The sequence below is a fragment of the Brachyistius frenatus genome, unplaced genomic scaffold (genome assembly GCF_029030835.1).
Source record: "Brachyistius frenatus isolate BFR_SWC_R1_liver_20210118 unplaced genomic scaffold, ASM2903083v1 Contig_35, whole genome shotgun sequence".
Taxonomy (NCBI): Eukaryota; Metazoa; Chordata; class Actinopteri; family Embiotocidae; genus Brachyistius; species Brachyistius frenatus.
In genome coordinates this window covers 408,784-432,075 of record NW_027210634.1, presented here as the reverse complement: position 1 = coordinate 432,075, position 23,292 = coordinate 408,784, and the positions used below count along the sequence as shown (strand labels likewise).

The 23,292-nt window shown below is 41.3% G+C and overlaps 1 protein-coding gene across 2 annotated transcripts in view; it reads right to left on the bottom strand.

The window, feature by feature from the left end:
- The window catches only part of fibcd1b (fibrinogen C domain containing 1b), a 102,386-nt gene extending 79,527 nt beyond the window's left edge, over positions 1–22,859 (bottom strand). For both annotated transcript variants that reach the window (XM_069700862.1, XM_069700863.1), the window contains exon 1: positions 21,918–22,859. In XM_069700862.1, the coding sequence (XP_069556963.1) occupies positions 21,918–21,989 (72 nt within the window). In that variant the 5' untranslated portion in view covers positions 21,990–22,859. The remainder of the gene's footprint in view (positions 1–21,917) is intronic.
- Between the last annotated feature and the right edge of the window lie 433 nt (positions 22,860–23,292).

The window sequence follows — 23,292 nt, the reverse complement described above, 5'->3', positions numbered from 1 at the left end:
CAGTGCTGGACAATTTTTTTTGTTTGTTTGTTTTTTTGTTTTTTTTTTATTACTTGGCCACTGGCACAAAAATAATGATTTGTACAGGCCACCAAGAGGGACACTGTGTTTTGGTAACAGTACTTTAAGTACATGCGGTAATGGGGCAAATAACGGCAAGATCCATACTGGTCTATTTTTCTTGCCTTCAGTCCAAGTTATATTTACTCAAATCATCAGTTGCTTTATGTCTTACCAGAGTGAATACCTCGAAAAATGCTGTCCACAAGTGTTTTCATGAGGCTGTTTTGTCGGTTTGCACTTCCAAAAAGCATTTCCTCTCCTTTGCTGATTGGTTGCATCTGCTCTGAGATTAGCTATTTCAGACAAAACAACAGCATTCTTCTGACACCTTATGGAGATTGCCCTCTGGCCAGAGAAAAACAAAACACATCTATACACGTCACAATTAGAGCAGACAGGAAGTTCGGAGATGTACATCGGAGAGGAAAGCAAGTCGGTTGACGCTTGCTACCTTTTGTGCTGTGTACTTCAGTGTACTACTGTTCTAAATACAGAATTCTATGTTGGTGTATAATAATGTAAACAAATTAAGAGAATTGATGCATGAAGTGTCACTATATTTGTATTACACCTGGGGCTCCACTGGCTGAAAATAGTCAGGGAAAAGAACACATGCCATCCCACTTATTTTAACCTAAAGCACCTGTGTGTGTATCTGAATGCCCTACGTGGAGGTGTGTCCTTGTGCAACTATAATGCACAAACTATCCTTTCAGGAAACACAAATCAGCTGCATCAGCTAGAAATGAATGCATGCAAACGTCGAGAGAGAACTGCTCTTCACCTTCAAAATAAGATAGCACGCAGAGAAAAGGAGGAGGGAGGAGAGGCCTGCAGCAGACCAAGGGGGGGGATGAGTTCAATCCTAAGAGACAAATCACCCGCTCTACCCTCCACTGCTTGTCCTTGGAGTTCACACTGCAATCGGCCACACACAGATAGTGAATCTGTCACCGACTGTCCTGGGAAGCACGCACGCGCTGGAATGCAAAAAAACATATCGCCGCAGCAGCTATTATAAAGCACACAATCGCTGTGAGGTCAGGCCGCCTTCTTTGTAAGCATGAAGTGAAACGGCAAGATTGAGCGAGGGCTTTGAATTTCATACGGCTTGTATTGTTACCTCTTTTCACCCAGGACACGGACGGTTGGAGACCACGCTTGCTTGTGCTCTCCTACTTGTGAATGTTCATTTATTAGTCCATGTCGACATTTTAAAAGTCCAACCTACAATCCTTAGAACTTTAAAAAAAAAAAAAAAAAACTTTAATTTCCCTTTTCTGCTCTTTCATCCCCAGCCATCTGCAGACAGAAGTCTCTGTTCTTTCTTAATTTCCTGTTCCATTTTACTGATTCTTTTTCTCATTCCTCACATATTTAGAAACATATAAATAGAGTTTTTTTTTTCCTATTCTGCCTTCTTAGTAAATTGGGCTAAGAGAGGAACTGGTGTTCCCATGGTGGTATAGGGGCCCATTGAGAACATTGAGACCACAAAAAAAAAAACGCCAATTTGTCTCGAGTTGAAATTAAACTTTAATGCCCTTGATGCGGGTCAAATAAGGAGGATTTGAATATGACTGCATACAACGTCAAAGACAGAACACTCAGGAGCATATACATGAATACACGTCTAGTGGGGGTTATTCTAATGGAGATTATAAATGCAAAAACAACACTTCTGTGACAGCGAAAACATTCTTATTGTACTGCAAGTGTCCTTAAGAACAGAGTGGCCACCTTGCTCGTTCTGCTTTCATGTCTTTAAAGACTGCCTATGAATGCAAATATAGCCGATGGCTTCTCAGACTAGATTCTGCTTCGACACACACAAACAAGAGTCTTTCAAAATCAAAATCATTGTCTGAGGATCCCCTCATTCTTCCATAAAATAATGAGGTGGTAATTATGATGCTATTCGCTTTACCTTTGTCAGGAATAATCAAGATGACTCTTATCAAGGACTCCTCACATCTTATCTCACAGGCATAGATGTCTTTCTACCTCCTTTGGAGCCCCACTTCAATTTTTCTTTTTTGAAATAGCAGGCCACTTACGGTCGTGATTGCAGCTGCAACCACAGTTAAGTGCACTCGCACAATCACGCCAGCACCGGATTTACACATACCTCGACACGCGAGACACATTTCCACACACCTTCATGTGCTGCGCACACACACACACACACACACACACACACACACACACACACACACACACACACACACACACACACACACACACACACACACACACGCACGCACGCACGTACGCACACACACACAAACCCACCATTAAGAGGTAAGATGGATCTCCGCCCAACAGCCTTGCTATTTTAATAGCGGCGTGATGAGAAGGCAGACACCAAATGAAGAGCTGCCGCTCCCTTAATGTATACATTTGCATACATCGTGCGCAAACCATACCGGGGCTCATAAATAATACATCCATGTTATGGATACTGGTGTCTGGACTTGACGGTACAGCTAGAATGACTTATGGCTGGAGCTCAAATGGCTCTTCAGGGTGCCTGAACATGTGTGTGTTTGCATCTCTATCTGTCGCTTTGTGTCCATCTATCTCTTTGGGTATGTCTGTTTCTGCGACTGTGTTTGTATGCAGGGGGATATCCTACATCTTGATGATTTGACCTTGGCAAAGAGATCAAATTTTGATGCTGATGGTGCGAGACAAATGTGGCGTTTGCTGCTTTACTCACTGTGTTTGCGGATATGCGAGTGCATGCATGTGTGTGGGTTTGACTGTGTAGTGCTTCATTTGTATAAAAAAACGGTATGTATTTGTATCTACGTGTGTATGTGCGTGCACATGTGTGGCACTGCGTGAGAAAAGAATGTGTTGGTTGAGTGCTATCGGGTGGAAAGTGCTGCCTGTTCTCTCTTTCCCTGAGGGGAGGTTAGTGCTGCAGTAGATATTGGGCTTCTAAGGTCACAGGTTTCTATATGAACTGAACTTTTCCTCTCATACACCCAAGTTGTTCCACCAAAAACATACCAAACAGTTCCTTTCACCTATCGAGTTTAATATTTCACCTCTCTATATTTTCTATTTCGAGATTATACAACAAGTAGTTCCGACCCAGAGATCTGATTGGTCAATTGTACATTTGGAACGTGCTCAAATCAGCATAACAGCACAACCTGCTCATCACTAGACAATTTCACACAATGGAAATATATTATTGGAATTGAATTGCATATAATATGCAATATAATATTTTTACTTGTTAAAGGTCTTTTAAATGTGACCTATTTGGCTAAATGGGGTCTCTTTTGGTCCTTTTTTTGTCTCTCCGAGCACCCGTATTGTAACACCATGGATAGTCGTGCACTTAAAATCCTAGCGGCAGCTAGCTTGACCAGTTTGTTTTTTAAACGACACGGTACTTAAATCTTAAAAATACATGAGTCCATCGCTGTCTTTTTTCAGCAGATATCTTACTTATGACTAGATTGAGCTAGCTGAGCAGTTTTATGTTTCTATGTGATGTATTTATTCAGTTTGAGAAACGATTTCTAGATTGCAATAAAACGGACTACAAATCACCTCCGTTGCTAAGTCGTTGCTAAGGGTCAGCCTACTTCCTGGAGTATTGAAAATTGCATATATTACATAAGAGTCTGCTGATGCGACTGATTGTTTTCCATGTTCTTAATCACATGCCCAGATATTGCAGTGGAAACGGAGATCGCACCATCAAAAAGTTTTTTTTATTTATGTCGGTAACTTGTTGTAAAATCACAATATTACACAAGAGGGTGTGCTTTAACGTCATTATGGGCACGCTTACAGGCACCTCGGTCCTGACCGAGTCACTGTCGTGCCCATAATGACGTTAAAGCACACAACAGGGTGAGGACATTACAGCAAGGCCTGTTCAGGAAGGTCAATGCCAAACTATTATTTCTTAAATTCTTAAACAGACTTTTTCTCCTTAAAAGTGACTGTGGGACTACTTTTCCAACCACAGTGAAAGTTAGGAGTTAGAAAGGAACGCAGGATGCCAACAGTGTAGTACTACTACTGGCACCTCTCATAAATACAAAAGCAATTTTCTCAATAGGGCCTTCACTTTAATGGAAGCATTCTAAATTTCTGTGCACAATAACCCTTCAGAAGCTCTGGGCAATGAGTGCAGCACATACTGCAAAAGGGGGGATATGCGTGCATCATGAAGGGGCCTCTTGATGTAGAGTGTGGGGGTTTTGATCGCTGAATTTTCAAGGATGAGTATCAGTCACAGGGAAATGTTTGTATAATTGTGTAACTTGTTGAGAATGACACCGTTTCAATCCCACTGAGGCTGGATGTTTTGAAATCATGAAAGGACAGCGTTGAAGGATATTGTTCTTTCCTTCCATATAATCTATTTTTCATCTTCAAGATGTGCCTATTATAGTGAAGGCTACTGTGTTACTTCCATAACCGAAATGTGCGTTCATGTAGAATGAGAAAAAGAAAACATTAATGTATCATGGTCAGAAAGCAAAGCCTTTGTCCCTGTGGGAAACAAGGTTATTTTGCTGTGCGAACGTGGACACCCTCTACCTCAATGAGAAACATTGAAAACCTTCTTCCCAGGAGCTGTATCTTATAAGCCTGGTTCCTCCCTTCTTCAGAAGTCTATATTAACACAGAGAGCATCATTAGGACCGAGAGGTGTCGACTGTCTCTTATCACATAGCCTCTGGATACAGATGCGTTCAGTTTTGATGATTGCCCAATCGGGAATATGAGAAGGTGTAGCATGAGGGATGTTTTTGTCCAACACCCAACATATTTCAAATTTGTTCTTTACTTCTCTGCAATTCAAAGACAAAATCTGCTTTGTGAATTATGAGTTTTGGTATTCTGTGTATCGATGTTTAGTTCCAACAAGCCTGAAAGTTGTAGTTATTTAACTGAATGAATCATCTGCTATTTTCAGGGTCATTTCACTACCTTTACTTTAAAGCGCATAACTTGGTCATTGTCAGGGCAAACCATTCATGCCATATCTTGTTTTTTTCAAGACAGTTTTGGCTATCTAAATCTTTCATCATTGGATTTGATAATACTGACAGATTTTTCATTTTAGCCTTAAAATTAAGGGGGGGGGGGGGGAATATTCTTATGAAATTCTTGTGCTTTTGCATTTATCTCACCAGATAATATTGTCAATAGAAATTACTTTGAATAATTGTGTGGAGGAGATTGTCTAGAATCTGGCAATATCTGAGCCTTGTTTGTGGTACAATATGCATGTATCGGGTTCTAAGGGTTTACGTTATTGATGGCTGATTCAAGAAGAAAAGAAACCACTTCAACAACAGAAATATGTAAAAGAGTGGTCCAAATACTGCAACAACACTGACTAACTACCATGTAAAAACTTCACATGGTAGAAGCATGCATGAGCAATTAGTCAAAACAACAAGATGAGTACAAAATCTAATGTGGCTGGACCATATATAAAACACTCGAGGGCTTTTCCTTTAAAATGGACACCGGAAATTGCCATATTTGGTCAAATGATAGTGTAAGTTTATGACTCAGTCATTCAGTCACACAATCAGTGATAGACATTCACATTTATAGGACTGGCCCTGCTGTTGCAGTCCATACAAAAACAGATAGGACATTATGCATAAAACACTGCTACCACCACTGCAACAAATAAATAAATAAACGATAGCTGCAAGCACCTAGAGTATGCAGTGCTTTCCATTCCGTGAGGAAAGCTATGAAATCATCTCAGTGGAAATCATTACTGTCGAAAAGAGTGTGAAATGAAGTACCTGGTAAGATACGAGAGTCATGTTTGATTTAAAAAGTATTTTACAGTCCTTTCTTTATCTTTCTTTTTGGCTTACACAAACTGACAACAAAGTGTTAATAAACTATTGATAATATGCTGCCCATATGTGATGAAAACAACAAAGCTTTTCATAAACTAAACAAACATCTAATTGATATACCTGCCAATTTTGGTATCATCCCGACCTTTAGATCATGAGATGATTTCCCCTAAAGGTGAATTTGAACAGTTTTAGTGGCTAAAACTTCCCCTTGTTTGGATGCATGGTTCACATTTGCTCAACATGGGCTGAAATACCATTATACTCTCATACAGTTACATTATCCAGAAGTACTTTCATGCTTCATACACCAGAACTTATTTTTCATTTAATGGACAAGGAGAAAATCTGTAACTTATTTTGAAAAGCTGTCACATTAATAGTTGCTGAAGGGAGCGTTTATGCAATCCACATTGTAACCAAGTATAAAGCTCTGTGCTTTACTTTCACGACTATAGTCCAAATCAGAAAAGAGTTGTGATAGCTTTAGCTGGTGGAGAACAAGAGAAGTGCACCAGACACGTGTAAAATGGAGGAACACTTTGTTCTGAAAGATCTAAAGTCGCCAGTCTGAATGTTTGGGACTCAGGAGCTGACAAATATTAGAAAAAAAAAAAAAAACTGTGGCTTGGTTTGTCAACTGTCTTATTTTACCTTGAATGAAATATGACTATGTCAAAAAAGAAAGTAATCTAAATGAACACTCAGGAGAAGGTGAAGGCTAAATTAAAGTCGAGTGACTGCATAACGGTAACAAATGACTGTGGTTAGCTAGTGCTAAACATCAGTCATTCACTTTTACTGAACTAGAAATATATAATCACTCAAACTCATCTGATCTCTGACAGGTTTTTCTTTGTCACAGTGGTTCTTAAGTGAGAGGATAAAAATAGATATATATTACCTAATTGACTCACATCAGAAAAACATCAGTTGAGCAGCAACGCAATATGAATCCTAATTTGACTTTCTATAGATTACACTGGTCTGCAACCAGTAGCTTGCAGCTTCCCACTCATTTCTGAGTAAATCGCCACCCGTTACGAGCAGCTAGTGGAAGGGGGTCCCAATCGATGATGAAACACTGGATTTTCCTGGTTAAACCTAATATTAGCTTTACTTGACCCTTTACAAACCAGCTGGGCCACACAGGAGTTGCGTGCACTGCAGTATGCATTTAGGGAACATCTGTGTAACTGCAGATACAGAAAATAACCCCCCGCCCCCTCCTTCAATTCAAAACTTAAAGAAATGCATACAGAAAAAAAAGCACTCAAATGCTGTTGAATTCAAGATGTTGTGATACAAAATATGTGTGAAGAGTATCAGCTGGTTTGGGTGGAGCTCAGCTATGCGTATAAATGTTACTGAACATGAGTAGCTCTCGGGCACTTTCATTTTGTCAAAGTAGCTCTCAGAGAGAAAAAAGTTGGACATCCCCAGATTACACAACAATAACACAATAATAGAATCAAGATGGAAACAGACATGATTTGTGTTGTTCCACTGAGTTAGGTTTCTGATTGGAAATCAATGTGCTGTCAAACTTTTCAGATCATAAAACTGCATTCGTTTTATTTTGACTAATTTAATCAACACATTTCCCTCAAAGCACAAGCAAATCCGTACCTTGTCATTTCTGAGTCACAAAGCAGCGGCGAGCAGCGATGGCATGCTTGTATGTTTTTGGCCCTTTACTTGAAACGTGTGTAAACTTTAAAAACTAACACACACAGGAATTTAATTAATGCGGTTCTCTGCCGACAATTCCTCTGGAGTTACGAGATTAAACCACTTCATTAGCGTCTGGGGAGACAACAGGCGAGAGATGAGACCGGCAGAGCTCGGGGAGAAAGGAATGGGGAGACGGAGAAAAGAGTAAGAGTCTGCTTTGAGAGTGTTTGAAAGAGCCACTTTCAAGGCAGTAATTATGACGCAGAAAGAATGTAATTATTTTCCCAGAATGCCAGAGGGTTCCAAGTGCCTTCCTAATAGTGATGGGTGACAATCTAATAGACCACAGATATAAGTAGCGCACGAGGCTTAATTGGTGTTTAAACGTAAGTGGCTTGTCTGAACACATCCCGGCTCTTTCCTAAACGTGTCAGCTGCGCCTCCACCTTATGATCCCGCCTGGCATGATGTGACAAATTTGATCAGAGAAGAGCAGTGTCACTGTGCATCTCATGCAGTTTGACAGCTCGCAGTAATAAACCCGAGGTAATGTGGGATGTTTTAAAAACGGATTAGCCCACTGTCACGTTTCGCGCTTCCCCAGAGATCTTCAAACTTTTTTTTTTTTTATACCAGATTCACAATTAGATGCAGAGACTCCGTGTTTTGTTGCAGATGGCGGCACGTGTGTACAGTATGAAAATAAGTCAAACTTGGTAGAAGGATCACGGTAAATGGCAAGAATCACAGCAGTTTTACTTGATAGTATTCGGATGAATACAAAACAGTGATTTTTAGTATTCCTGCTTTAAATGGAGCAAAACGGAAGGCGATATCACCCTAAATGACTTTTCTCACGGGGGGTTAAAGTGACAAAACAAATGACTTACTATAATGGATAAACCACTTTGCACCTTGTTGCTGCTTTTTCCAGTGTACTGGTGTGAACAGGGCTTATGGGAAATGAAGCATTCTCTGTATGACTCCCGCGAGATAACTTGCAACGATGAGTTAAAATGTCTGGACTCCTAATGGAAGGATTGGAATAATGGGAACAAACCACAAAAGTTTTTTCTTCTTGAGCCTCTGTCAGCTCACATTTACACTCTCCACTTGCATAGTCATTTCTGTTCCCCACTACTCTGCAAAAAAAAAAAAAATCGATTCGAGAAGCTTAGTAGTCTGATTGAAATCATAAATCTATTTGATTCATTCTCAGATTTTTATTTTGTAGGATCCATTTTTGAAAAAATAGAAGCTCAATACCCTCGCTGCAGAATGACATTCAGCATAAGCCACTGCAACAAAGTGGTGTGTAGCTGGTAGCATCAGATCTCGAAGAAAATCTGCTTAGAGGCGGGTTGAGTGACTGCGGCCCATGTGACAAGCGGGCTGAACTTTATTCGAATAAATGGTGTAGGCATGTTGCAATTCCTCCCCCCGCCTCTCCCCCAACCCCAACCCCCTCCCTCTCCAATACTCTGATCAGCATTTGACCCGGGGCCCGGCTCACAGCCAACTTCTAATTGTGACAAGGCACATATGGTAGATAATTATTCTGAATAATCTGTTGCCATGGTGATGCCTGACCCCGATAGCTGTTGATGCACCCTCTTCATGTCCGGCTCTGTGGTTAGAGGCAGTTTTCGCCTCTTTACCCTCCTAAAGTGCTGGGGATTAGAGATGTACATTATCACTTTAATCTCCTCTTTAACCCCTTCCATCAGCCTCGCAGCCTCCGCGCGTAGAGAGTGCGGGGGGCTAAAGGGGGGTGGCAGCATATGGTCACAAACACACGTATGTTTTCCAGCTCTCATGTAATTTATGAAAGCCCAATATAAACATGATATTTCATTCTCGTCATAGTGCAGCCCTATCTCAGTAATCCACTTCAATCCTCATCTCCATCAGATCCCTTTCGTGTCTCTAAGTGTATGCCCGTGATATAAATACACCAAGCCCACTATTGAGCTCTGACTTACTCTGTCTCTCCCTCAGACAGCCATATTTCATAAAATGGATAAACAAGCCTTTCACTCCGGAGGTGCATAAAATAGCAAACAAAACTTAACACGATGATGCATCCCCTCCAGATTACCCACCGCCCCTCCCCCCAACACACACACACACGCACGCACACACAAACACCCCTAACTCAGCTGTGCGAGCATGAAATATGAAATTGCTCTGAGTCATAATTGAGTAGCAACCGCAGGATAATTTGTTTTGAGTTTTAAAAAAATATCGAGATTGAATGTGACTCAAATCAGTAACAACGGTTACAAAGCCTTTACTAAATGTGTTACGTTGATATTACGACTTTAATATTGCTATAATTTTGTTGAGAAAACTGGAAAGACTTTTTTTTTTTAAAAAGACAGATTTTAAAGAGTCTAATTAAGTTTTAAATGGATTATACACACAAACACTATACGAGACAGGAATGTTCCAAAGAAAAAAAAATACCGAGGAGACGTTTTAAGCTCGTTCGTTTATTGATAGCGTCTGGTATGGATCTAATCCACCGCCCTCTCCGTGACCTCTGACCCGTCTCACTACGGGCTGACAGCAGCTGTCACGTCCCACATAACGCAGCAAACACATCACAGTCATCTAAAAATATAAAACACGCTATCATCATTTTTTTCTCTCTGGCCGGGTGACTGACAGCGTTTGACCCCCCGAGGTGAACGACGTGAGACTAACACAACAAAGGTCAGCACGCCAAAACCCCTCCTCTTCGCTCGCTCCTCCCTCTAACCTCTCATCCCGAACCTGTCACCGTCCCGTCACCCCTCCTCCCCCCCCTCCCACGTCCACTCCCCCTCCACCTCCTGCCCCTCAATGCGAAAGAGTTTCTCTCTTCATCTTCAACACATTTGCAATAAATCAATGTGAGCCGAGGGGCTGCAGAAATAGTGTGAGTCTGATTGATTTCTTATGTTCGCACATTACAGACGCCTATGAGGAGCCTGCCAGATTCCATTCTCCAAGTGAGGGAGGCGGCGGGAGACAGAAAATAAGTTTAACGTGTGGCGCAGATTAGAGAGACGCTGTATGTGCCAAAACAAAGCTGCGGAACAATTTCCAAGATTTGTCGGCGATTATGTGACAATTACTGTTTCCATCGAGTCACAAATTCTGTGTTGTCAAAAACAAAACAAGAGACAGCATCAGTTTTAGTCGTCACTTCTCCTGCTTGTTTTTTTTTCAAATCGTACTAAAATCACTGGACATCAAACTGTTTTCTTTGGTTGTTTTTTTTTGGTCAAATAAAATCTCATCCTCTGTAGTCCATCTCTTGCAAACTCCATCTATTAGTCATTGCATCTGTAAGGAAGATTTGACGACATGTGGCAGACAAATGGGCTCAGACACTGTGCTGTGCTAACAGGCTTTATAAAGGCTTTTTACAATACGAGGCTAACTTATTCTTGAAGTACATGTACTTGATTGTCTGACAGCTTAGCCAGAAAAATGTCCATTTAAGATTTCCAAAGCAAAGTACAGATGAAAGTGGGGGGTCTCTTGTAAAAAAAGAAACTTTACTAAGCTGTGGTTTAACTAATCCTCTTACATATCATCCGTGATATTCAATATTTAATTTAACCCAAATGAAACAATAACCCCAGAAGTCACAGATGGAGAAGAGATAATGTGTCTGAAAGAGAACACAAAGATAGTTGGCCTGTTTTCCATATTGATCATTTTTTCAATTTTCTTTTTTTAAATCAAGAATTGGGCTCCATTTGACCTTTAAGGTGTTTTCACATGGTCCTCTTTAAACGAGCCAAACTCAGTCCCCTTTAAGTGAACCGACAGAAAAGGGAGTCAGTTCTTTTTGAGTTGACATTGTGAGGTCATTTAAAAGAGGACTCATTTCTCTTTCTGGTCCACTTCAGCTCTGATGGGGCCCCCGGTGTTCAACAGCACCACAAATTGTAGTATCAAAAATAACAACAAAAATATATCACCACCCCCGACCGAACTCCCTAGAGGGATAAAGTATGACGATAAAAGGCAAAGTGAGCCCGGGCTAGACTAAAGACCGAAAAGCCAGTTGCTCCGAGTTCAGTTCACTTCAGAGTGGTCTGACTTTGCTTGGAGTGTTCACATATGCGCAAAAAATGCTGACTAATTGGTCCGAGTTTGTTTCCAGGGCTGAAAGGGACCAAGTCTGAAAACACCCTGAGTGACTGAACACTGTTTTGTTTGGGCCATACATAGAGCGAGTCCTTAGATAAAATAACAATCAGTCAAATACAACAACATATCGTACGTTCAGGCAGCCAGCAATTGGGAAAGTTACCGTTTTTTTAACGCTCTCAACAAGGAGGCGGAACTGACAAAAAGTTCCCAAACTGACAACATGGCAGGCCCGAGAAAAATTTGCTCTATTTCTTCTGTCAGAGTACAGGAAAGTGAAAAACATCATCATCTATATAAACCAACACATGGATGAAATGGAGCTCAAGAAAGTCAATATTATAAAACGTCTACACGTTTTGTTTTATCGCCGCTGTTAACATGTCAACTATTTCTAGTTCGACGGCATTCAGGTGTAATTTCCCAACAAGGAGGTTGGGATTTTTCAACTTCCTAGTTGCATATTAACGCATGTTATTAAACATACCTCTGACTCTGATGTAAAAAAAGAAAAAAGAAAAAAAAGAAGGATATATTCATACTGTTTGATGACCAAGTAGTTTTTACATAACTGACACGTTCAACTGTCGCGACCAAACTTCAGATGTGTACACTTTGCGGTCGCTTTTTCGGTAATGTACCACATTAACTGAGGAGCGAGCGCATGTGTGTCTGGTTTCATGTGTCTGCTCGCACAGAGGTGTCTGTAGGAGAGAGTGTTTGTTTCTCTGAGGAATATGTCCCGTTCTCCACGCTGCCAAGTTCCACGACATCAGCAGAAACTACTGGTATGCAGTACTCAACATTTCCATATCCAATCTCATTCAGACTTATGTATTGCAGAGAGGTGCAGAATTTCACCAGAGGAAACAAGACAGACTGAGTTATAGTAAATATGAGCTTATCTATACCGCAGCCATCGCACGGGGTAAGAAACTGCCCCTGAATGAGATGCGGGTTGAAACATGGAGAAAACATTATGTTTTCCTTTTCTGCTAATGAAAGCCAAAAGCAAGATGATGTATGACAGAGCCTCTTCCTACAGCTTTGAGGGCTAACAACAATAAAATGTTTCCTCCCGAAAATATAGTAAATCCAGCTTTCAGAGCTGTGTTGGTATTTTTTTTTTTTTTTTTTTTCCAACGATGATCATTCTCTTACATTTTTTGACTGATTTAATGTTTGAATCATTTAAAGGGGGGGAGGTTGGAATAACAACAAGCCATGGGAGTGAGACCTACAATCCCCATTTATTCAAATGCGCCACTTTCCCCCAGCACATCTGAATAATGGCACACAGTCTGCCAGATTGAATTTTTGATGATGAATAAATAATGGATGTTAGTGGATAAGTCTGTTAATATATTAGCCATGAGTTTGTCATAACGGTTTAATAGGATAGCGGCAATAAATACATCTCTGCATCTCTTTCTGTCCGTGTAGTTCTGAATATCTTTTATGCATCGTTTTATTTTTTTTTTATCTCTTTGTTAAAACTATTCTTAATTCGTTTTTGTTTGTCATTCTTATATCGCTCTTTTTCAAGCTTTTCTTTTGGAATTCTTCTCATTCGGCTGATCACAGATGTAAAAAACGAACCAATTTTTTGGTTTAAACTGACTGAACATATTGTCAGTGGGAACTGTTTTACAATGCACGAGTGATATAAACAGCTGAGATTTTTGGGCCCCATGACAAGATATCCAATTGCGCGGCAACCACCTCACCCATCACAGACTACACCACTACAACAAATATAACACTGTGCAAACATGCATGCCACTTTTTGCATAAAGGGGAAGTCAATATTTGATACATAACTGAAACCCTCTTTAAGAAATGTGCCACGGGGCATCTTCTTTCTAAAAATTGTATGGGAAATTCTCTTAACATTAATTACTAACTTAAATTTAAGCTAACCACTTCCATTAAAGTACTCAAACTTCACCATTTACATAATGATATACGTAAGTGGTTGAGGAGTATAAAGTGGAAGTGAAGATGACAAGGCCTAACTTGAAGGTGTTATTTTCACACTCGCTGTCACTTTCATACAGACTGAGTCACTCAACAATTCAAACTGTCCATCCGGTCCAGACTGTAGACTGCGTTTACGTCTCCGCCAGACGTGGCCAGCGGCATTTTGTTTTCGAGTTGTCCCTCTGTGTGTTCCGACATGATATCGTAGGATCGCCTTGAGGGAATTTCAACAACACAACACCACTCACCTCCTTTCTCAACTGAGAGTCGGGCTTGGTCATCGGTCGGTGTTTGGGGAGACAGAAACAAGCCTGCTGAGCCTGAAGCTATGCTCCCCAAACTAATCCATAGATCAAGAATACCACCTAATAAGAACAACAGGGTTTGTCCCAGCCTTCATCCTTGAAGTCAATTAATGTCGCTATTAACCTTGAGACATCTGATGGTACGTGGCAAATAATGACGCTATTATGTTTCCTCCGTTTGCCTCGGCAAGTCATCAGCAGGCAAATATATGGATCCAGTTTGCTGTGGAAATGACTCCATTTAACTCAGAGGAGAACCAATAATGTGATTTTGGAGAGACTGCCAGGTAAGAGAGAGGTAGCGAGCAAAGCAGCTCAATCAAACGTGCTTCAGCGGTTCAACACGAGATAAAAAAGAGCCCCTCGTGCACTGGCAGCGGAGCAGATGCAACACTCCAGCGTCACTATTTTAGAAATTAGCTGTGGCTCGCTGCCAGATATTCTTCGCATTCCCGCAGTTCTTTGGTGCGATTGTTGGTTTAACTGGTTTATGTTGGGATATGTTGACTCATCCGCCGCCCCCTCTCCTATAATGTTCATCTGCTCCAGATCCAGTGGCCAGGGTAGCGTGATTAAACTTCTCTATTTATTTATAAATTATTGACTGTCTAATTAATCCCCTTATTATTTACTGCTCGCTCTTGCATTCTTAGTCCGATGCGTAACCCGTCACAAAAGGGAACTGCGCTTGTGTGTATGTGTTGTTGTTGTTTTTTTGTCCTTGCATGCATGAGTATTTACAACCTCTGATTAATGACGAGCCCAGGAACAAAAAGAAAAAAAAAGTCCATTATGTTATGGGAGGGATGTTCCCTTTTAAAAGCACGCCCACTAATCTCTGTTTGATCAAGACTTCGGCATCACATGAACAGAGCTCTTTAACGCTTAGATTGAAGTCGCCAGGAGGAAATTGGACACTTATCACCGCCGATATGGAGATAGAGCCCGATCTGTCAGCGGAATGGGCTCGGCTCGTTGTCCATCAAGATGACTGAACTAAGTAACACATGCACACCACTGCGTCCCTCTCATCCCTCACTCCACCACTCTATCTCATTTTCCAGCCTACACTTTTCCCCTTCCCTCTCATCTGCCTCTCACAGGTGATTTCCAATGCATTTTTTTTTTAATGATGATTTAGCTGGAAGGTGAATGATAAATTGCAGAGTAGTGTTATTACAGTCTTCCAGAGGAAAATTAAAAATGTTCTTTCTTTTAGAGTGAGTTTTTTTTCTTTTTTTTTTTCTTCACCACCTTCATGATACTTTCTTCACCACCTTCATGATACTTTCTTCCTGAGCAGATGCAGCACACACACGCAGGATGGGCTGAGTCCCGCAGATGGAAATCTAATGCCTTTAACCTGCCTTGTTTCCCTCTCTGTGACTCACTCTCTCACACTTTTAGCACTTCTATAGTGAAACCCTGCCCATCGGGTCAGTTTGCTGACACATCTGTCAATACATTGCCTCGGGGAGGTAGAGTATAACCTTCCCCTGCGGTACCTTCCTAATGTTCCCTACTCAGCTTTGCTTTTCTTCATATCTATTCAAAAAAAACACAGAAGACGGCAGTGTCATCGTGTGCATTATGCTCGCCCACACACACACACACCTATAAGGACAAGTAAATGTGCAGAATCACACGCACCTTTTGTAATGCACTTAAAATGCACAAAATCAACACGATCACCGGAATCACCAATCGAATTAGGTACAAATACTTTCCATTGCGGCTGTAGGTCTGGATGCAAGCGTGCCCTCTGGAGCATTTAAGGCTTCTGTGATGAGCCTTGCAAACGATCCAACTGTCGACTGTGGAAAAAGACTGTCTTTTCCTTCAAGAGCAGTGTGTGGTATATCTGATAACAAGCCTTTGTTGGAGGTATGTGGGATTTCAAGCAGCTGGAATATATCTGCGTCATCTCGCAAAAGGTACATGTGCCCCCAGCTAGCCTGCCGTCTGCTCAGCACTCATCTGGGACCTTCTGTGATTCATACTCTCCAACCCTCCCATGTCCTTTCTACTCTACTTTGGGTTACTCTTTTCTTTCTCTACTCTGGCCCCTACTTTTTTTTTTTATATTATTATTCTTCAGCTATTATCGAATCCTGTTTTCATTCTTGTCCTTCCATGCCTCTCCCTCTCACTATTTTTTTCTTTTCTTTTCCTCTCAAGGCCCCCTGACCACCTTGCAGCACCAGAAATCTGATATTGAAATGCCCTGTCCCTTCATGTCAGCAAGAGATATTGAAAGAGAGAAAATGAGGAAAAAAAAGACGTAGAATGGCACTAGGGTCAGATAACAAAGGCAAACAGAGGATGAGCAAGGCCAAGAGCACAACGGACAGCTGCTGTCGTGTATAACCTTCAGACCAGTAAAGCCTCAGCTTTCCAGTGCTGCTGCGGCATCTGCATGTTACCCTAAAAACAAATCTCTCTGCAGCAGAAACCTATAAACAAAATCGCATGCTGCTACATTAAAGCACTAAATCACTTTCTATGAAAAAGAAAAGCAGCACTCTTCACTTATGTAACAACTTGACAGTAATGGCTCATTACCACTTTGATCCACCAACACACAGACTCCTCTCACACATTCATACCTTCACTCTAACAATAGGCCCACACTCCTGTGAGCCACTTAGGTTTTGATCCCACAATTCAACGTTACTAAAGCAATGGGTTTCAACACAAAGCGTATATAGATGTGTTCAAAGCTAGTTGGAGGATGATATTGTACCGATAGAAAAAAAAAATATGTCAGAGGAGAGAGGTGATTAGAAACACATTTCTGTGTGTGAAGAGCCATGCGCACTGGAAGATGAAAACTACAAGGGAACATTAAGGCTTTGAAAGTCATTAGAATGCATGCCAATTTAAATGTGGTGCTGTTATGAAGAGCAGCGAAATCAGTGACACTGAGCGATTCCTTTTTTTATTTTCTTGATAAATCGAAAAACTCTCCCATCTACACCCGCCAGCCCCCCTCCCCCATGGTATTTAAAAAAAGGAACAATGGATTGATAGAAGTGCAAGATCACATGAGCAAAGCATGCAGAGACCCGCACAGATACATCAAACTGTGCTTTTATATGAAGCACAACTCTCAAACACATGTAGCTGACACGGTCTAATTTGATCATCCTCTCCTTTAAGATGGTTGACGTCCCTCAGCAGTGATCTACGCGTGATAAAACGCACAAATAAAACAATATTTACAAGAACATACAACACATGGAAACACAAAAATACATTCAAAAAAATGTTCTCACTGATTTTTTTTTTTTGTTAGAGACTACAATCTGTACAAATGAAAACAATCACACGCTGTAAACTCAAGGTAGGAAAGATGCAACACTTCCATTTATCTCATTAATTTGTACGTGTTGAACTCGTCTTTGTGTTGGCATTTGTGCATATCATCATAATCTGCCAGCTGTATATGAGAAATGTGTGATGTGAGACATGAATAAAGGACTTTTGGTAGGCTGTAAAAACTTCTGCCATCAGGTGCCACCCCAGAGCAAGGCAGGGGGAGACTGAAAGCTGGGGTTGTTAGAGTTGCACTGCCGTCACAGCAAGACCCCCCCACAGGGAAATCACAAGCCCAGTGAACCAGGGAAGTCTCTCTGCTCTGTTTTGCTCCAGTCCACACTGCCTCCTCTACCTCCGGCCAGCTCAGCAGGTTCATTAGTTCGACAAGGGTACCCGCAAAAACCAGCCAGTCCACATCTATCTCTCTCTCTCTCTCTCTCTCTCTCACACACACACACACACACACACACACACACACACACACACACACACACACACACACACACACACACACACACACACACACACACACACACACACACACACACACAGTACACAGCTATAATCTCCACCTCTCAACATGTTATAAACTCTTACTGCAAGGCCGTTTCACATGTTGGTGGTGTCTAGCAAAAAAAAGAAACAGGTCTTACAGTATCATGGTACGACTCTCAGAAAGATACAGCACTCAAGATGTATCAGTTTATAGTGGAGCATTATTATTAGAGCTGAACGATGAATTAAGATTGTGATTTGAAAGGTTTCATATTGCAAGTGCAGCCTTATTAAATGTAATTTAAAGAACAATGTCTCAACAAGCCACAGCTAGTGTAAAGTTTAAGCTGGCAGCTGTTTATTCCTCCCGGGACGATGACAACGACAGTTCATTGCCCATCATCTGGACAATTTGCTCTCTGTAGGCATGTCAATGCTTTTAATTTAATCATTATTTAGAATTACCAAATGTACAGGAAGTAAAACCATGACCCTCTTTTTGCTCTGTTTTTGGTCTCCACCAACTCTTGATGTCACACAAAAAACTATAAATCTGGACCTTAGAGATTCAGAGCTGTGAAGCAGTTTGTTCTGTCATTCTGTGAAGCTAATGATAGCTTAAACAGAGAGTAGTACTGCAACATTTAGCACATCTTCAGAATACTAATGTCAACTACTGTCAATGGAAGGATCCTTGTGCAGCCACCAGCAGAAATTTGTACAGCATTAGTGGAATTTCTTGTAGTGTTTACAATGCATAGCTATTTCACATATTTTCCAGGAAAACTAAGCTATTTTTTTAAAAGTGTTTTAAAACGCAAACTTGGTATTGATTCTATTCTTGTAGAAGTAAGATTACATCCTGATTACGCTCGGTTTGGTACAATTTTGGGCCTGTAAGTGTAATTTACAGAAAATAATCACACTATTTGTCCGAAAAATATTGCCACGGTAAGTGTGTTTTGTGCTGTGAAGGCAAATCGTCCTTCCTTCTTACAGCTTTGTGTCTAAAGTTAAGGAAACATAAACATCTTATCTATTGTTAAGATTATTTGTTAATTTAGCGATTGGGTTCCTCTTCGACTTTGATCTGTTTGCGTTCGCCCGAGGTTCTAAAGTGAAGCTTTGGAGTTGGCAAATTGTCAGATACCACGCCTCTTTAGTTCAGTGTGAGCTGGCGAGGCACAGCTGTATTCTATTGGTTTTCTAGACATACACAAACAGTCCTTTCAGTGCTTTGGAAACTTTGGAGTTCCCAGAGTGTTATTGATTACTACCTCCAATCCAAGTGGGAAACCCCATTGGGCCTCACTGCCTTCTCAGCTGTACTGTGTGTGTGTGTGTGTGTGTGTGTGTGTGTGTGTGTGTGTGTGTGTGCGTGCGTGCGTGCGTGTGTGTGTGTGTGTGTGTGTGTGTGAGTGTGCGTGTGTGCGTGTGAGTGTGTGTGCTGAAGAAGAGAAACACATCCACATGTACAGTATAGCCATATACTGTCTACTGTATGTGTGTACAGACATTATGATATTAAATTGCGACAAGAGTTGTTGCTTTAGTTGCGTTCATGGTCGATTGAAGTGATTATGGAAACAGATATAGAAATTTAGCTCGCATTCCCAAAAATCAATGTTGGTGTTTTTACAGGACAATATTATATCTTTAGCTGTTTGTGTTTTTTTTTCTTTTCTGTCCTGAGCAGTCATAGAAAAAAGAAGGCAAGTATATTGACTATTTTTATTATTAACCTTTTTTTTTTTCACCAGTCAGTTTTTATTCCCCTCAAATCTAAAAAAAAAAAAAGCAGTAATGGCAAACAGCAAGCCTTGACTTTTTTCAGGTCTTTCTTTTTCTATCAGAAACTCTATATGGACATTTCACGGTAGAGTTCACTCGCAATACTGTAAGTTAAGACCATATCTGACCACATAACCTCAGTCTCAGTGGCTCCTTATCTCCTGACTTAGCTGACAAAGCTGACTTTAAGTTGCACTCGAATCCCCGTTTTACTCTAACTGCCTCCCATTCTGTTATAGAAAAGGGCATGGGGGTGACAGCGCACCTACAGCAACAAATCAAATATGCAGAGTAACCAGACAAATGCCAGGCCATGTTTTGTAATATCAAAACCAACAGAGGGGCCACTAAAGATCTCTATTACATGGTCCCTCCCCACTGGGTCTGAAATGACTGTGTCAATAGCGCAAGACTGGAGATAAAGGTTTTGGTGTTACTGCTCGAGGTTGCAGAGTCAGAAAGAGTATTTATGTGTGTCTGCGTGTGATAGCAAAATAACAAGAGCACGAGAAGGAGACGGATTGATGTGGGGAGGAGTGAGACAGATAGGAGCATTAGCCCTCCCCATTTCCCGAAACAACCTCTCATCTCATCCAACATCCTCCGATGCCGTCTGATCCGGAGTGAGCATTGAAGTTGTGTGACATATTTTTGCCTTTTCATCCTTCAGGCTTACCACTCAGCATGTTACAGCTCAATCGAGTCATTTAGATTTTTATTTTTTTTTTTTTTATTTTTTTACAAGTGCTCAGACATGAAAAAAAAAAAATCTAAATAAATCTCATGGCATAGCATTCCCTATTTGCAGATTCTTTTTTTCTGGTATTACAGGACACACAATCGTCAACCCAGGGCAGACACATTTAGTATTCACGTGACCTTCACGTGGTTATGAAAGAGGCAAAGCTTGTAGGCAGCAAGGCAAAAATGTTGGCCTCAGCTCCATCTCATGAGCACTGAGGTTACATGACAACCTGCCATGTGTAATATAAGAAAAATTAACTACAGCCTCGGACAAATCAATACAAATATAATGATGACTCAAACTCAGTCCCAGTTCATGGAGTGCCACCATGCAATTGACTTAGACTCCAGTCCAGAAGAGCAGAAGAAAGCGAGCCACATATCTCACAAGCTGTTTTAAGTTGCAGGAAATGAGCCACAGGCGTGTTTTCTTCCAACGGTGGCATGCTGAATGATACAATCCACATACTTCAGAGTTTATAGAACAGCGAAGAGCAAACATTTATTTATGAGAGCTTTCTTGCTGTAGTCAAAGTGGTGATGAAAGAGGCTATCAGGGGAAGAAAATTGATCATTCTTCAAGTAGCCCATTAGGCAATTTATACTATACACTGCTGTTACCTTTTTCATGAGAAGCTATTTGGTTGGGCGAAACCAAATTAAAGCTGCAGCCCATAATTAGAAATATGTAGCACCATAGTTTCTCCAGTAGAGCATTTCTAAATGTCTCTCAGGAACTTTTCAGCACCTTTACATTACTTTTCATCAATGTGTCATAACAATTAAACCCATCTTCAGCCTTATTAAGCAAAAGAAAGGTAATTCCCTCTGTTATTTGTAATGCTTCAACGGTGACCCCCGAAATCCGATTTGGTGTTCCAGAGGAGCCCTCCTCTCCCTTATGGGCTGTCAATAACCCTCTACTGACCTTGTGAAAACACATTGACTATTCCCCAAAGTGAGCTCGCCTGGCTGCAACACAACGCACGTCCGCTCCTGTCTCAATTCATCCGAGCAGGAGACAGCTCTAAAGAGCTGTGGAGTGTTAATAGCTATTGGAAGATGTCTGTGCCTGCCAAGTTTCTACACTCCTAACAACATAAATGCGTTTTTCCAGACATTCAAGTACAGCCTTGGTCTAATATGGGGAGGAAATGTGGGGAAGATGTAACCGAGATGCGCAAACAATGATCTCCTGCAGTGATTTAAAAAAAAAAAAAAAAATTTACCATTATCCTCTTCAATTAATCTATTTTCCAATAATTCTAACAAGCACATTCACGGGTTGAGACACGTTAAACAGAAGTAGCCATGCTGGTGTGATCTGCGGGTGGGTTATAGACAATAGCTATGACAAGAAGAGAAGTAGAGCTCAGGGAGTCGGTGGGGGGAAAAAAAGCTCATCTGCAGCTACACTGTCTCCACAGTGCAGTGGATTCGCCCGAGAGGCACATCACCAAATACACCGTGGCACACTGCACCAAGCAGATGCACCACTCCTCATAAAACCCACAGCGCAGTTCTGCAGGTTGTGCGAACGTACCTGGTTTTTATGCCGAGTTCCATCTTCGAGTTCAGAAGAGCTGTTCATGATTCCCCATCGGTCATTTACCATCCTACGAAGAAGCTGCGCATTGGATCCGCCTGTTTGTTCCAGGCGGCAGAGAATAATAAGCCCACACTTTTCAAGTCTTTTACCTGTGATTAAGACTACTCCATGGAAAACAATGGGGTACTGATCGTTAAAAAAAAAAAAAAAAAGAAAGAAAGAGAGGAACGAGGCACAACTACTTTAGCGGCTGAGCACCCGCACGAATTACGCACCAAAATGGAACTTGAATCCCTCCCGAGAGTTTCCTGATTGTCTATCCGTTATTCCAATCAAAAACGATTAAAAAAAAATACGTTTTTTTCTTACAGGCTCCAGGGTTTTTAACTGGACTCAAAAATGCATGACGATTATAGTGGGTTTAACAAAAAACAAGAAATAACCCCAAAATGATCCCGGGCACGGAGGGCAGTCCTTTTTTTTAATTTTTTTTTTTTACTCCAAAAGAAGGAATCGCCAAAATCTTCTTTAACTCAGATTGCAAAGAGCAACCTGACCGTTTAGTCCATCCACTCCGGTTACCAGGACAGTCTGAGACGCCAGGATGACCAGGACTGTGTCCACTTCTGACTGAGCAGGTAAAGGCAGGATGGGATAGGGTCCCACAGCCTCCGAGTCCTTTTTTTTTTTTTTTTTTTTTTACTTGTTTATCTCCCAGAAACCTCCGCTATCAAACCCACGGGACGGAGCCTCCTTCATTTGCGCCAGTTCTGATCTGGCTGGTATTTCATAAAGATGCCTTTGACAAGACGGCTGCGTGGAGATTATCGTGCTCCTGCTTGTGAGCCGCACGGGGCGCTCCGTGCCTCCGTCTGTCAATCAGCGTGTCCCTTCGGTACGCGCGGCGCGCTCCACGGAACCGTTCCCTTCCCTGTACCGCCCTGCCCCCGAATGCTGTGCCACTGCCTCACCGCCTGCTGCCTCGATCACTTCCACCACACCGCGGACCCTCCTATTCCGCTGCAGCCCAAACAATAGCAGATAATAGAAAACATATGTGAAGACTGCAGACGGGGGTTAAACATTATCCCCGGATTAGATGGCTGATAAAATCTTCCTGCAGGAAAGGTTGCATCACATTAGAAAGATTATCACTCCGCAGTTACTTCATTATGTTTTTTTTTGTAATTAAATGTTAATGACTGGCTGTGAGATCACCCATGACTTCTAATTTGAGTGCCAGCCTTTTAGAAGTAGGGGTGCTTGTTTGGTAATTTAAAGCAAAAAAGAACCTCACTATGGTAGAAATAATAATATATTAAAAAAAAAAAAGATGAAACAGAATATTCAACTGGAGCAACTGCCTCAT